Source organism: Saccopteryx bilineata, chromosome 2, assembly GCF_036850765.1.
Source record: "Saccopteryx bilineata isolate mSacBil1 chromosome 2, mSacBil1_pri_phased_curated, whole genome shotgun sequence".
Lineage (NCBI taxonomy): Eukaryota > Metazoa > Chordata > Mammalia > Chiroptera > Emballonuridae > Saccopteryx > Saccopteryx bilineata.
The window spans coordinates 135,016,565-135,028,514 of record NC_089491.1 but is presented as its reverse complement, the minus strand read 5'-3'; the positions used below and the strand labels follow the sequence as shown (position 1 = coordinate 135,028,514).

Below are 11,950 nucleotides of genomic sequence, written 5' to 3'. Positions count from 1 at the left end.
TCACGCGAGAGCTGCGCGGCAGCGAGAGGCAGTTCTCGCGAGAGCCATCACCATGGCAGCGGCTGCAGCAGAGGCAACAGGGTGCTAGTGTTGAAGCCCGGGCTGGGGCTGTTGTAGGGACTGAAGGCTGTGTGCAGTGGAGGCGGAAGCCGGGGAATGAGTTTGAAGCAGTAGGGGGAGTGAGGTGACAATACGAAGTTCCAGGATGATACCTAGAAATTAAGGACTGTGGCCGTAAGGCTCCTTGGAACAGGAGGCCCAGGGTCGGGGTATGAGTGAATAAACCTTGTTGTGGCCCACCTAACTTCTCCAGACCTCATCTTTATTTACTAGGGCTGGCAACATCCACCTGAGAACTCTCCTACACCAGTGTTACTGCTCACTCTGGGATCTGAATAAGATACCCTTTCCCATAGGGAAGAGAAGGGAGAGTGATGAATTTAAGAGACTGAAGGAAACAACTGAACTCTGGGCCAGTTAGGAAATTGGAATGTTGAAGGTTGAAGCCTAATTCAGAGGTGTGGTTTGAGGAAGTGTACCTAGATGATTATGAAAATTTAGTACCATAAGGAAAGTGAAACGTTGCATCCATGTTTCTCTATTCCTGCCAACCCTCACTTCCTTTATACTCACTTCTGCACCTAGAGCTCAGAGCTGCTTTAGAATGCTAAAGGCTGTCATAGAAAAAGGGCACTAGCAATGCTAAGAACAGAAGAAGGTTTTCTAAGTTCCCTCTCTCTACATTTACAGCAGTATAAGGGAATACGTGCTCTTCCCTAAGCCCTGAACCAAAATCGTTGCTTTTCTGGATTTTTGGCCTTGTTTCTTGTTTCCTTCCAAGAGGAAATAGGCTGGTAGGTAGTCACACTATGTCTGCCTCTTACTCCCATCAATCCCTGGTGTATGCATTCACCAGTCTCTTTCTCTAATTTCACTTTGTTTTCTTTCATATTTTGACCTGGTGAATAACATGACCCTAGAATGTGAAGCTAAGAGAACCCTAATTTAAGATGGTGAGGGATGAAATGGATAACAAAGAGCGTGTTTATAACAAAGAGAATTGTATCTGTCCCAGGCTATTGCCATTAATGGCCTTTAACTTGCTAAGCTTTCTGTTTTAAATGGCAAAAGACTCCTCCAGTATTATTACAGACACCTAGAGTGGGCCCTCCACATAATACTTCCACATGACTACTTTACTCTTTCCATTTTTCCCCCCAGAATTTTCTAGGAACACCCCACCAGGTTATGCCCCTATACTGATCATAAAAACTATGCTTTACAACCCCCCTCCCTAGTACCCAACCACAGCAACATTACTTGAGGCATTATTATAGGAAGCAAACCTGTCAGTGTTACTGCCTAAGACTTCAGATCCTCCCAAGATTGGGTCTCAGGTGTGACAGAAGGATGGAAATGATGTCAGCCTAATATGGTAAGCAGCAAGTACCATAGTACTTCAGTCAGAACTGATGGATGGGGCTGGAGAACTTCCCAGCCCTTCCATCCTTCACTCCTTTGGAGTCTTGAGAGGAAAGTGTCTGTTGCAGCATCACTAGGTGCATCCCATGGTGCAAACAAAAGCCAAGATAGGAGAGATGCTGCCCAGCTGTCAATTAGCCAACCACTGCCACTCCCCAGCTTCCTGATCACTTTAAAGGCTAAGGGAGAAGAGCTCATTTAGGGCTGAGGAAGGCAAAGAGGCCTGACTTAACAGTTATCGGCTTTTCTCCCTCCCTCTGGCTTCCACTGGAGCCAAGTAAAAGCTGAAATTGTAGCCACCCACACTGTGGGTTGCACACTCCCACTCCTGCCACTGACCCCAGATCTGGGCCTGAGCCCAGAACATGTGCCAGGAGCAGGGATTGGGGGGTGTTGGCCTTGCTGACAAAATCCATTTGGAATTTCTCAAGGTTGTGGTTTGGGACTTAAGTTTGCCACAGAGTGTGTCTGACGAAAGATGAGAGCTAGAGAGGAGCCAAAGGGAGTACAGAGGATGGAAACCAAAAAAAGCTGAAATATTCTTACTGTGACTCGACCAGAGATTCTCCTCACTCTTCCTGAGTGTGCGAGATTCCCATTCTGAATATTCCTCATCATTATTCTCTCTCATATTCTATGTCCAATCTAGCTGCATCCCTCTCTCGCCTACTCTCCCACCCCCACCCTGCCACATACTCACTGGACTCAGTCAGTGCCTCCATCAAATTTCCAAACCCAGAATTCTCAATGCTCAAGTGTATATTTGGGACATAAAATTTTGCCATAAAGTACTGCCCTAACCTAACATTCCTCTAAAATGTTCTTACTACCATTATTTCATCTGACTTTGAGAGTAATCTGGGTAGCAGATATATATATTAGCTAGAGCAGTGATTTTCAACCTTTTCACCTCATGGCACACATAAACTAATTACTAAAATTCTGTGGCACACCAAAAATATATTTTTTGCCAATCTGACAAAAAGTAGGTACAGTTTTGATTCATTCACACCAGACAGTTATTGTGTTGGCTGTTATTTTTTTATTTGATAATTTAGGGGAAAGAAGTCAGTGCCCCTAACTAAATAGTATTGCAGTTTTAAAAATTCTTGCAGCACACCAGTTGAAAATCATTGCCCTGGAAGAGTATAACAAACTACTGTTCTACATTCTACATTCTAGTTGTACATTGCTTGGCCCAGGAGATGACCTATAGAGTCAATATCTTGCAACCCCACAAACAGTCACTTGTAAAATTCTAAATGTATGGTGCATATCCTTTTTCCAAGTGGAACATAATGGTTTGTTTTCAAATATATTGGACTAGAAATAGAAAGATTGGAATAAAAGACATCTTGCTGGCCCTGGCCGGTTGGCTCAGTGGTAGAGCATTGGCCCAGCAAGTGGATGTCCTGGGTTCGATTCTTGGTCAGGGAACACAGGAGAAACAACCATCTGCTTCTTCACCCCTTCCCATCCCCCCTTTTCTTTCTCTTTGCCTCTCTCTCTTCCCCTCCCTTAATCATGTCTCGATTGGTACCAGTGCAATGGCTCAGGCACTGAGGATAGCTCTGTGAAACCTCCACCTCAGGCACTAAAAATAGCTGGTTTGCAAACATGGCCCCAGGTGAGCAGAGCATTGGCCCCAGATGGGGGTTGCAGGGTGAATCCCGGCCTGGGTGCATGCAGGAGTCTGTCTCTCTATCTCCCCTCCTCTCACTTGGAAAAGAAGAAGAAGAAAAAAGACATTTTATTTTCTCTAGTTATGGTTATCTCCTAAAAGATAAAGGAATTATTTCACTAACGTTAAATGCAGCAGAGCTCTGAATAAGGAAGGACAAAATACATACACAAATAATTCAGTGGGAGAGCATGCTGGTTTTTCTGGTTTCCAGAGCAAAAAAAGCTTCCATTTTGAACATGGGAGCCCCTTTTATGTGTTTCCCATTAGTCTTGTGTCTACTTCCCAAGTTCTCTAATTTGGAGCCAGAGAAAAAAGCACCTGCTCTTTTGAGTCCAGGTTTGATGTTGAGATACCTTCAGGAACTGAAACCCCTAGAAAAGAGGTGACCTCATGGTGTGGAGCAGGGGTCAACAAACTACAGCTGGAGGACCAAATCTGCTCCCGCAGTCTGTTTTTGTGAATTAAATTTTATTAGACATCTTTTTGTTTATATATGGTCTATGGCTGCTTTTGATCTACAACAGTAGAGTTGAGTAGTAGTTAATCCAGGGTTGAGTAGTTGTGACAAAACCGACAAACCTAATATATTTACTACCAAGACCTTTACAGGGAGCCCTGGTCCCAGGTAGGTCAGTTGGTTAGAGCACCATCCAATATGCCAAGGTTGTGGGTTCAAGCCCTGGTCAGGGCATATACAAGAATCAACCAATGAAGTTGACATTTCTTTCTCTCTCTCTCCCTCTCTCTCTCTCTCTCTCTCTCTCTCTCTCCTTTCTCTCTAAAATGATTTTTTTTAAAAACTTTACGGGGGGGGAGGAAAAAATCCAAGCCTTGTTCGAGGGCAGTGACCAAGGCATTATCTGGCATTGAGGCACACAGAGAGTAAAATGTTTGGATATCTAGCCCCTTATACGTAGAAATCCCCCCTGTTTTTTCACACTAAGAGTTGACAACTACTTCACTGAGGACCATTTCAAAGGTTTAAATCCTTTGTGAAACCAGGCAGGATACACATAAATAAAGTCATTGAATGTAGGAGGGTAGGAGAATTCACCTGGAAAAAAAAATCCAGGGACTGGGATCCCAAGTGTGGGCAGAAATACCACCATCTGCACCCACCAATCCAGTAACTTAATTTATTTTAGTTACAAACAGAAATCAAGAACAAGTCTCAGTACAATAAATTATCCATTCCCACCCCTTCTGCTGAAGAAAGATAGAGAGGCTCAGAGAGCTGTAGGTAAAACTCTTCCTTTGGAGGGTCCCATTTATCAGCTGAATGGGGGGCAGATGGTGTCTGGACAGGTGACTCTGAGGACTCAGGGGAGAGCACCCCCTAGCACTCTGTCCCATCCCTAAGAAAAACCTCTGTACCACTGCCTCCCATTACCCCACAAGAGGGGGCTTAGGCAGCAGTAGAGAAGTTTGAGAACAGCAAATGGAGTGAGTGGTTTCTTTCTAGATATAGGTCTCATAGTTCTACACAATGCCTGAGGCTAGCCCTCAAAGAAGAAGAGTGGTCAAACTTTAGGGTCTCCCCAGCCAAAAGGAGTGTAAATCAGAATTAAAGGAATCTCAGGGTTGGGGAGAGGGAGGCAATACAGTGCATTTCACCTTAGTCCATCCAGGTGTTTAAGGAGCAGAAGAGGGGTGACATCTTCTCCCCAAGGCCTTTCAACTGTGAGGAGAAGGCCACATATCACAGACTCCATCTGACCCCCACAACCCCTAAAGCTGTTTCCAGGTAGATACTTTGAGCTTCCAGAGGCCAAGATTGACCTTGGACAAAAATTAGAGCAAAAGGCTGTAAAGGTGCCCCTCCCCTTCCCCAGCCTGCTGTGAGGCTGACCCTCACTTACACACATTGACCCACTCTGTGACCTTGCACTCTTCACACAGCACGTAGCAGCACCAGTGGAAACGGCAATGACAGCGCTCTACTCTTGTCTGCCGAAGCACATTGTGCCCACGGCCACAACACAGGCTGCCACAGCCATCCAGCAGGCGGCTGGTCTTGTTGCAGGCCCGGCCTCGCGTGCCCGGGGAGCCCACAGTGGGGTCTCGCTCACAAAAATCAGGAGACTTCTCAAAGTAAACTAGCTCTCCTGAGAGGCGACGGGGACGCAGGCGGGGCTGGAAGGCTCCGGAGTTGCGGTTGTGGGTATCAATGAAGATGGCCCTGCCCAGTCGCTCCCTCAGTGCTGCCCCCACTGCTCGGAACTCGGGAGCTGCCCTCCAGCAGGTCTTGAACTGGCAGCTGCCTGATGTGCCATGGCACTTGCATTTCCGCTTTAGGTTTTCAGTTACCACCTAGAGCATCAGAAGGGAAGAGGTGAAGGAAAGGGCAGCAAGTGGGTAGAGTACAGAGGCACAGAAGAGGGGAGAGAACAGAGAAGCACAGGAAGGGACAAATGGAGGCAAGAATGACCAAATGACTTTGGAATATCAGAAGAAAAAGAGGCTGATAGCCTGACTCCCTCATTCTATGGTTGGAGAACTGAAGCCAGAACAGAGGGATTTGTCCATCTTCAATCACTAGTTGGTAACAGAAACTCAATTGATAACTAGCTAGTAATAGGGCTGAACTCCAGTTGTCCTAACTCCCAGTCCACTGCTTTTTCTAGAGTGAGCACTGCTAAAATGGGGAGTCTGGGCCCTGAGCACTCCTAAATCCCATAAGGAAGACAGCTGTAATAATAGTTACTGTGTAATGAGCATCTGTCAAGGATGAGGGACTCTGCTGGGGGCTCCATTTGCTAGCTCACTTTTAATGACATTGTAAAGTAGGTATCTTTAGACTCTCTTTACGTAGCAAAACTGATGTTAAGTGACTTGCTTGAGGCCACCCAGATGGTGACAATCACCTAACATATCTCATTCTCTTACTCTGCTATGCCTCTCAAACTCTAGCCAGCCTAGAGAGCTAGAGAAACCCAGGATAAGTTGTACACACGTACCTGTCGCCCCACCCTGTTGTTGTGGATTCGCATTCGTGCCTGGATGTCCCGGGGAGCTTCCCTGGAATCCAAGAAATCCCGAGAGAACTTCTCTCCAAAGTCCATGTCATGGTTACAGCCACCCCATTCCCATGTGTCCTGGGGGCTAGGGTTGGGGCCCGAGCCAGGGCCTGGGCTGGGCAGGGAGTGGGAGAAACTCTTGCCCCGGGACAGTGCCTGCAGCTGCAGCAGTTTGGCCCTCAGCCGATCCTGCTCACCACTGCCCTTCCAGCCGCAGCCGCAGCTCACCAGCTTGCCCAGGCTGCAGGCTGTGGCTACCGCGTGCATGACCCCAGCAGCCAGCATAGAGAAGGAAAAAGCACTCTCGCGGAAACCTGGGGATAAAAGGGTGTGATTGTGGGGGTAAGGTTGACAGGCAGCTGAGAGTAGGGAGGCAGAGGGAAATAAACAGCCACTCTCCAATTCCAAAAATTCCTAACTGAATCCTGACCCTGCTGTTGCTAGCTGAGTAACTTCTTGCGGAAAAAGTCACAGGAGAAGAAAGGGAACTGAAACAAAGTCTCTGTTTCCTCATTTATAAAGCAAGAGGATGGGTTGAGATGATCTCTGAGGCTTCTTCTTACTCTGTAAACCTGGGGTTTTCAGGTGTGGATGAAAGAGCTAGCCTAGAGGGAAAGACCCCTGGGGTTGGGAGCTGACTACAAGGGAATCCCTGTGGTCTTTGAAGATGTATTCACTGACTTCTACATCTGAAAGCCTTAGAAATTCCCCAGCCCTAAAGGGAGCTTGGGTGGGGTTGAAGCAGAGGCCATTGGGGTTCATTTTTTTTCTTCTTCTTCCTCAGGGTTATTTTAATCAGTCTTTTAACCAGCCTAACCTCCACCACCCCAAAACCCAAAGCATTGGAGATGTAGAGCTGTCCTTCACCTTTCCTGTTTCTAGTTTTATATTTGTCCTTAAGACTGCTCTTTATGTTTATCCTAACCTGCTGTTACTCTATAAAATGCTAGGAAGGGGAGAGATGTGGGAGTGATTTTCCCTAAGGCCCTCTTAAAATGTTGGCTCTTTTGTTTTGTTTTTGGGGTCACAGAGGCTCAGGATAACCAGCCTTTCCCAACCTCAGGTAGACGTGCTTCTCATTTGGGCATCAAAACTTTCCCCTACAGAATGTCCTGTGGAGAATGAAGGGATCCCTCACTTCCTTTTAGAATTCTTCATTTTCCTGGAGCCCGGAGAGGATGAGAGATTGCAGTTCCATAGGGGCCAGGCCTTTCCCACCCCAGGATGCAAGCCCAACCTCCTGATCCCCCCCAACCCCAACCCTCCAGGGGTGAAGCTGTTTGCACACGTCTTGGGAATTCCCCCGCAGATGGCAGCTGTCTATTAACCCTGTAGTCCCCGCAATACTGCCCCCACCTTGAGCCGTGACCGGGATGGATCTTCACTCCTTCAAGGAGTAAACCAGAGCCTGGCCTGGCAAAAGGCAGCGATGCCTCCCGGACCACGGCTCTTCAGACCAGACCAGCAGTGACCTGTTCTCCAGCCAGTCCTCACCTGCTCAGGTGAAAGCCACCTGGGGCCCCCACAGCACAAGGAGGGGGCTGCCCCCTGCTTCAAAGCCATCAGGGTCTTTGTTCCCAGCCTCAACTCCTGGGAACCCCGGCAATTAGGAGAGTAGGTTTAACCCTTAAACGGTTGGGGGCGGCACCCCATCTCCACTGAGGTTCTGGGGACACCAGCCTGGGCTTGTTCCTCCGGCAAGGAGGGGGTGAAAATTAGGGGAGTAAATGGGGGGGCATTTGAAGCTTCTAGGGCTGGGGCATCTCTTGTTCACAGGTGCAATCCAGATCCAGCTGAGTGGAAGCAGGAAAGGGGGGCCTTAGGGTAGGGAGCAGGGACCCAGCTGCCTTGCCGGCAGCGAGCAGGTGGAAGTCAGAAGTGCAGGGGCCCAGACGGGTAGCCAGACCTAGCTGTTCGAGGCTCCCGGGGGGAATTCCCGGAGAGGCACCTCCCGGAGTCGTGAACCCGTCTCTTCCCGCCTCCGCCCGCCTCGGCCTGCCCTCCGCCCCAGCCCCCGCGGCGGTGCAGATCCGCCCCGCCAGGCTCACCGCGCTTGAGGATGGCGCTGTGGTGCGGCAGGCGGCCACCGCCCTCCAGCGCCGAGCAGTTCCAGCGCTGGTCGCGCAGCTGGTGCTGACACTCGTGGACCGCGATGTGCAGGCCCTGAAGCGCAGACGCCGTCACGTCGGGGCTGCGCAGGCACAGGCCCAGCTGCCGCTTGCTGAGGCCCGACAGCGTCAGGCACACGGTGTTGGCGGTCAGCGGCGGCTCGCCCGGCAGCTTCAGGCCCAGAATCTCATTGCTTAGGGCCCTGGGGACCAAGAAGGTGTTTCTGGGTCTGCAGTCCGGGCCTCACGCCCCCTCCGACTCCTCCCGCCCCGGGGCAACGCTTCTGGCTGAGGGTTTGTTGCGGGGAGGGGGCCGGGCGACAGGGGAAGCTCCTCACCGACTGCACAGCCCCAGGAGCAGGAGGCCCGCGAGGCCCCAGGGCGGAGGCCGCGGCCGGGGCTCCTCCGGCATGGCGAAGCCCGGGCCCGAAGGCCCCGCTCAGCAGACGGATCAGGGCCTGCGGGGCAGGGAGACTTGAGGAGGGCTCCGGAACAGGGCGGCTCTCCCGGCCAGTGGAAGGGTGCCCAATTCCGGGCTCCTAACTCACCAGAGTCACCCACCGACCCTTCCCATCTGCTCCCAAACGAAACAGTAGGAATCACCCCTTGACTGTCAGAGTCCCTGGGCCCTGAAGGAGTTGGGGCCTCGCAGCTGGGGCTTGTTCGAGCGCCCCCGGAGCCGACCCCGCCGCACACAGTGCCAGGCACACAGACGCTCCTGGTCAAACTCAAGCACACACACCGACACCGCCTCCCCACCTAGCGCCCCTCCCTCCTGGCTCCCCGTGCAAGGGCCCCAGGCTCGCTCCCCGCCCAGCGCAGCCTCTCGCCCTCGCGGGACCGGGAAGGAAGGCTGGGAGGGGGCTCCCACCACCGGCCGGGTGGGGGCGGGGAGCGCGTCGCCCCAGGTGCCGTCGAGGGCGTGCAGCCTCCGGGAGAAGGTGGAAGAATGGACTCCCCACCGCCTCTCCCCCTCTCTCCGCAGCAGGGACGGAGGGGAAAGCTCCACGTGCGGCAAAGACGGGGAGGGGACTGGTTTCCGCCTGAAAGGGATCGCGCCGCGCAGGCTGAGTCCTCTTCCTCGTCCGCCGCCGTCTTAACTACACGTTCCCGCCTCCGCAACGTCGCCCATCGGGTCCTCACAGGTCCCAACCTCGGTCCCCACCCCTTCGCTCTCGTGTTCGAATCTGGGGGCACTACTTTATTTGCGAGGTCTCTATTTCTGGTAGTACCTCTGGCGCTCTGCATCTCTGTGCCCCTGTGGGCGGACGCGTGTCTGTCCGACTCCCCGCGTGGCTGTCCAGTCCGCGTGTGCGTGTTCCCGCCCTCCCCGCTCTCCCGGTGCCGATTACCTCCAGCTGCTCTGGTTCGGGATCTGCAACCGGCGGGATCGGGTCGCCTCCGCTCGCGCTGCTCAGACCTTGGGGAGAATGTGTCGGGCTCTGCCCCCTCGGCAGAGCCGCATTCTTCCAGGGCAGGGCCACTCCTCTTCGCCGCTCTCCCAGTGCCGCCGCGGCCTCCGGGAAGAAGGGAGGGAGGAAGGGAGGGAGCGATCGAGAATGCTAGCGAGAGGGCGAGCGCAGAACCGGGGGCTCTGGCTCCGCTCGCGCGAAGCTCCCGGGCGGCGCTGCCGCAGCTGACGGAGCGGCGGCCCCTCCCCGAGCCCGGGGCATCCCCACCCCGCTGCGCGCACCCCCGGCTCTGACCCGGGAGCGCAGTCGCTCCCCCTCCTCCCGCGAACACACACCCTCTCCCCCGACGCCCGGGCTCAGGCTTGGCTCCTCTGAAGGGGGAGGTGGCCAGAGTTCCTCTCACCTGCTCTGGAGTCGCCAAGGCTGCAAGGAGGGTGAACCGACCCAAACTAGGGAGCCAGAACCCTGGTCCCAAGTGGCCATTTCTCTCTGCCTCGGTTTCGGCACGGAGTGCTGGGTGGCTGGGAGGGTGCCCTTGACAAGACTGAAGACAAGCTGAGAACTAATTTCTCTCGTGGAAGTTTCGTGTAGAGTCCTCAGAAAGAGCACACCACCGGGCACTGGGAGCCGGCGGGAAAATCTGCCTTCTGGGTGGCTTGGCTTTCGCCCACCTCCAAGCCCTGCGTCTGCCCCCTGGGGAGGGGTCAGCTTTGGCCTCAACAGTTGCCCTAGCAGAGCCTCTGGTACCCTCAACGATCTTCAGCTCGCCCCATGCTTCCCTTGGCTTTCAAGCATCCTTGCCCACAGAGGTCTCCTGCCCTTTCGGATCCGCACTTTGGGCGGCCCATACTCCTGCTCCAGGCTCACAGACTTGCTTCACAAGAAATGAAGAGCAGCACCTCGGGATCCCAAACTGAGCCCAACCCTAGGACAGCCAGGGAAAGAGCTTGATCTTGGGGTTCACAGCCGAGGCAAACCACCTTAGGGAGCTCCAGCGGCAGTGAAGGGGTTAGATGCCACTGCACTCCTGCCTGACTCATCCTCCCGGCTCTAACCACTGCTGGCTATTTTTGCCAGAGAGGGGCCCCAGGCTTCCCAGCCGCCCCCCCAACCGCCCCTGCCAGACCGCAGCCCAAGGCACGGCTGGCCCCACCAGCCCAAGGCTGGCACGTTGACTCAGAGACAGGCCCCCCAGGGAAGCAGAGCCACGGGGCTAAAACCCACAGCCACAGTCATCTCTTCCTTGGTGGTGGCCATGCAACTCTGCCGGCAGCCAGACTCCAGCCTGTGCTGCTGGAGTCCTGCCCCATGTTGCAGTGGACACTGCTGTGTAGGGGCAGAGCAGTCTGGAGATATCAGTGATTTTCATCTGTTAGGATATTTATTGACCATCTTTATGTGCCATGCCTTGTGCAGGCTGTGGAGGTGTAAGTGCTATGGTCCCTGACAATGGGCAGCTGTGACCACAGAGGGCTGCTTCTTTCTGCTTTTTCATCTGGAGGGGGGAGGCACCCTAGAGCTTTTGCTTCTCTTTCCTGTTTAGGGGTCAAGAACCAAATCATTTGTGGCTTTTGAGGCCACCTGAATCTGCAAGACCTATCTCAGTAGCTTTCATCCTTAAACCTGGGTTTGGTGATCCTTGCCAGTGTCTTTGTCCTTCCTGTATGTCAGCCTGGGACTCCGTCCAGGTCTTTGGAGGAGGGGGGATGAGGTTTCCTATTCCCCTCTTCTCCCGTGGGGACCACTTGAACATTTATTTGTATGTCTCCATGTGTCTCTAAGTACCTCTCAGATTTGGATTGTTTCTTCTGATTCTGTCCCTGTCAGGCTGCAATATAGTCAGGTGCCAAGGAAGAGCCAGAGTCAGAAGCATAGAGTCCAACTTCTCAGTGACCCCCAGGACTCCTCAAGTAAGCCTGTCCCAAATCCAAGCCTGTGCCATACTGCTGGTCCCCCTTCCTACAGAAGACCAGCTCTGAGACAAGAGGCCACAGGCAAGCAGACTGGGTGGCCTGAGCTGGCCCTCAGTGCCCTCAGCCCGACCGGCTGGCCTGAGCACTGACCCGCAGGCAGGCCGCTGGAGGGTGGTGGGGCAGGCGGGGCCTGGAGAGGGCTGCGGGTACACACCCATTGCCTAATATCCCAAGCACGCGGCCAGCTCCAGGAAAGGGGAGGGGCGGGAACTAGAGAGACCTTGACAAGGATTGGGGCCATGACTGGAGGGGAAAGTGAGGGGCTGTCATTACT

General features: G+C 53.1%; 1 protein-coding gene across 1 annotated transcript; it reads right to left on the bottom strand.

Moving 5' to 3' along the window:
- Positions 1 to 4,203: 4,203 nt before the first annotated feature.
- On the bottom strand, positions 4,204 to 9,875 carry WNT10B (Wnt family member 10B). The gene is made up of 5 exons (XM_066254817.1): positions 9,644 to 9,875; positions 8,630 to 8,749; positions 8,232 to 8,494; positions 6,124 to 6,497; positions 4,204 to 5,476 (listed from the first exon to the last, which is right to left on the bottom strand). The coding sequence occupies exons 2-5, from the start codon at positions 8,701 to 8,703 to the stop codon at positions 5,018 to 5,020; spliced, it is 1,170 nt and encodes a 389-aa protein (XP_066110914.1). The 5' UTR covers positions 8,704 to 8,749; positions 9,644 to 9,875; the 3' UTR covers positions 4,204 to 5,017.
- Between the last annotated feature and the right edge of the window lie 2,075 nt (positions 9,876 to 11,950).

What these genes read in the sequence shown, in the direction of transcription:
- WNT10B (XM_066254817.1), bottom strand. Translation starts at nt 8,703, where the DNA reads ATGCCGGAGGAGCCCCGGCCGCGGCCTCCGCCCTGGGGCCTCGCGGGC. An exon ending in CTCCTGGGGCTGTGCAGTCG is followed by an intron (nt 8,495 to 8,629) that starts GTGAGGAGCTTC and finishes CTTGGTCCCCAG; the next exon opens with GGCCCTAAGCAATGAGATTC. An exon ending in CAGCGCCATCCTCAAGCGCG is followed by an intron (nt 6,498 to 8,231) that starts GTGAGCCTGGCG and finishes TTTTATCCCCAG; the next exon opens with GTTTCCGCGAGAGTGCTTTT.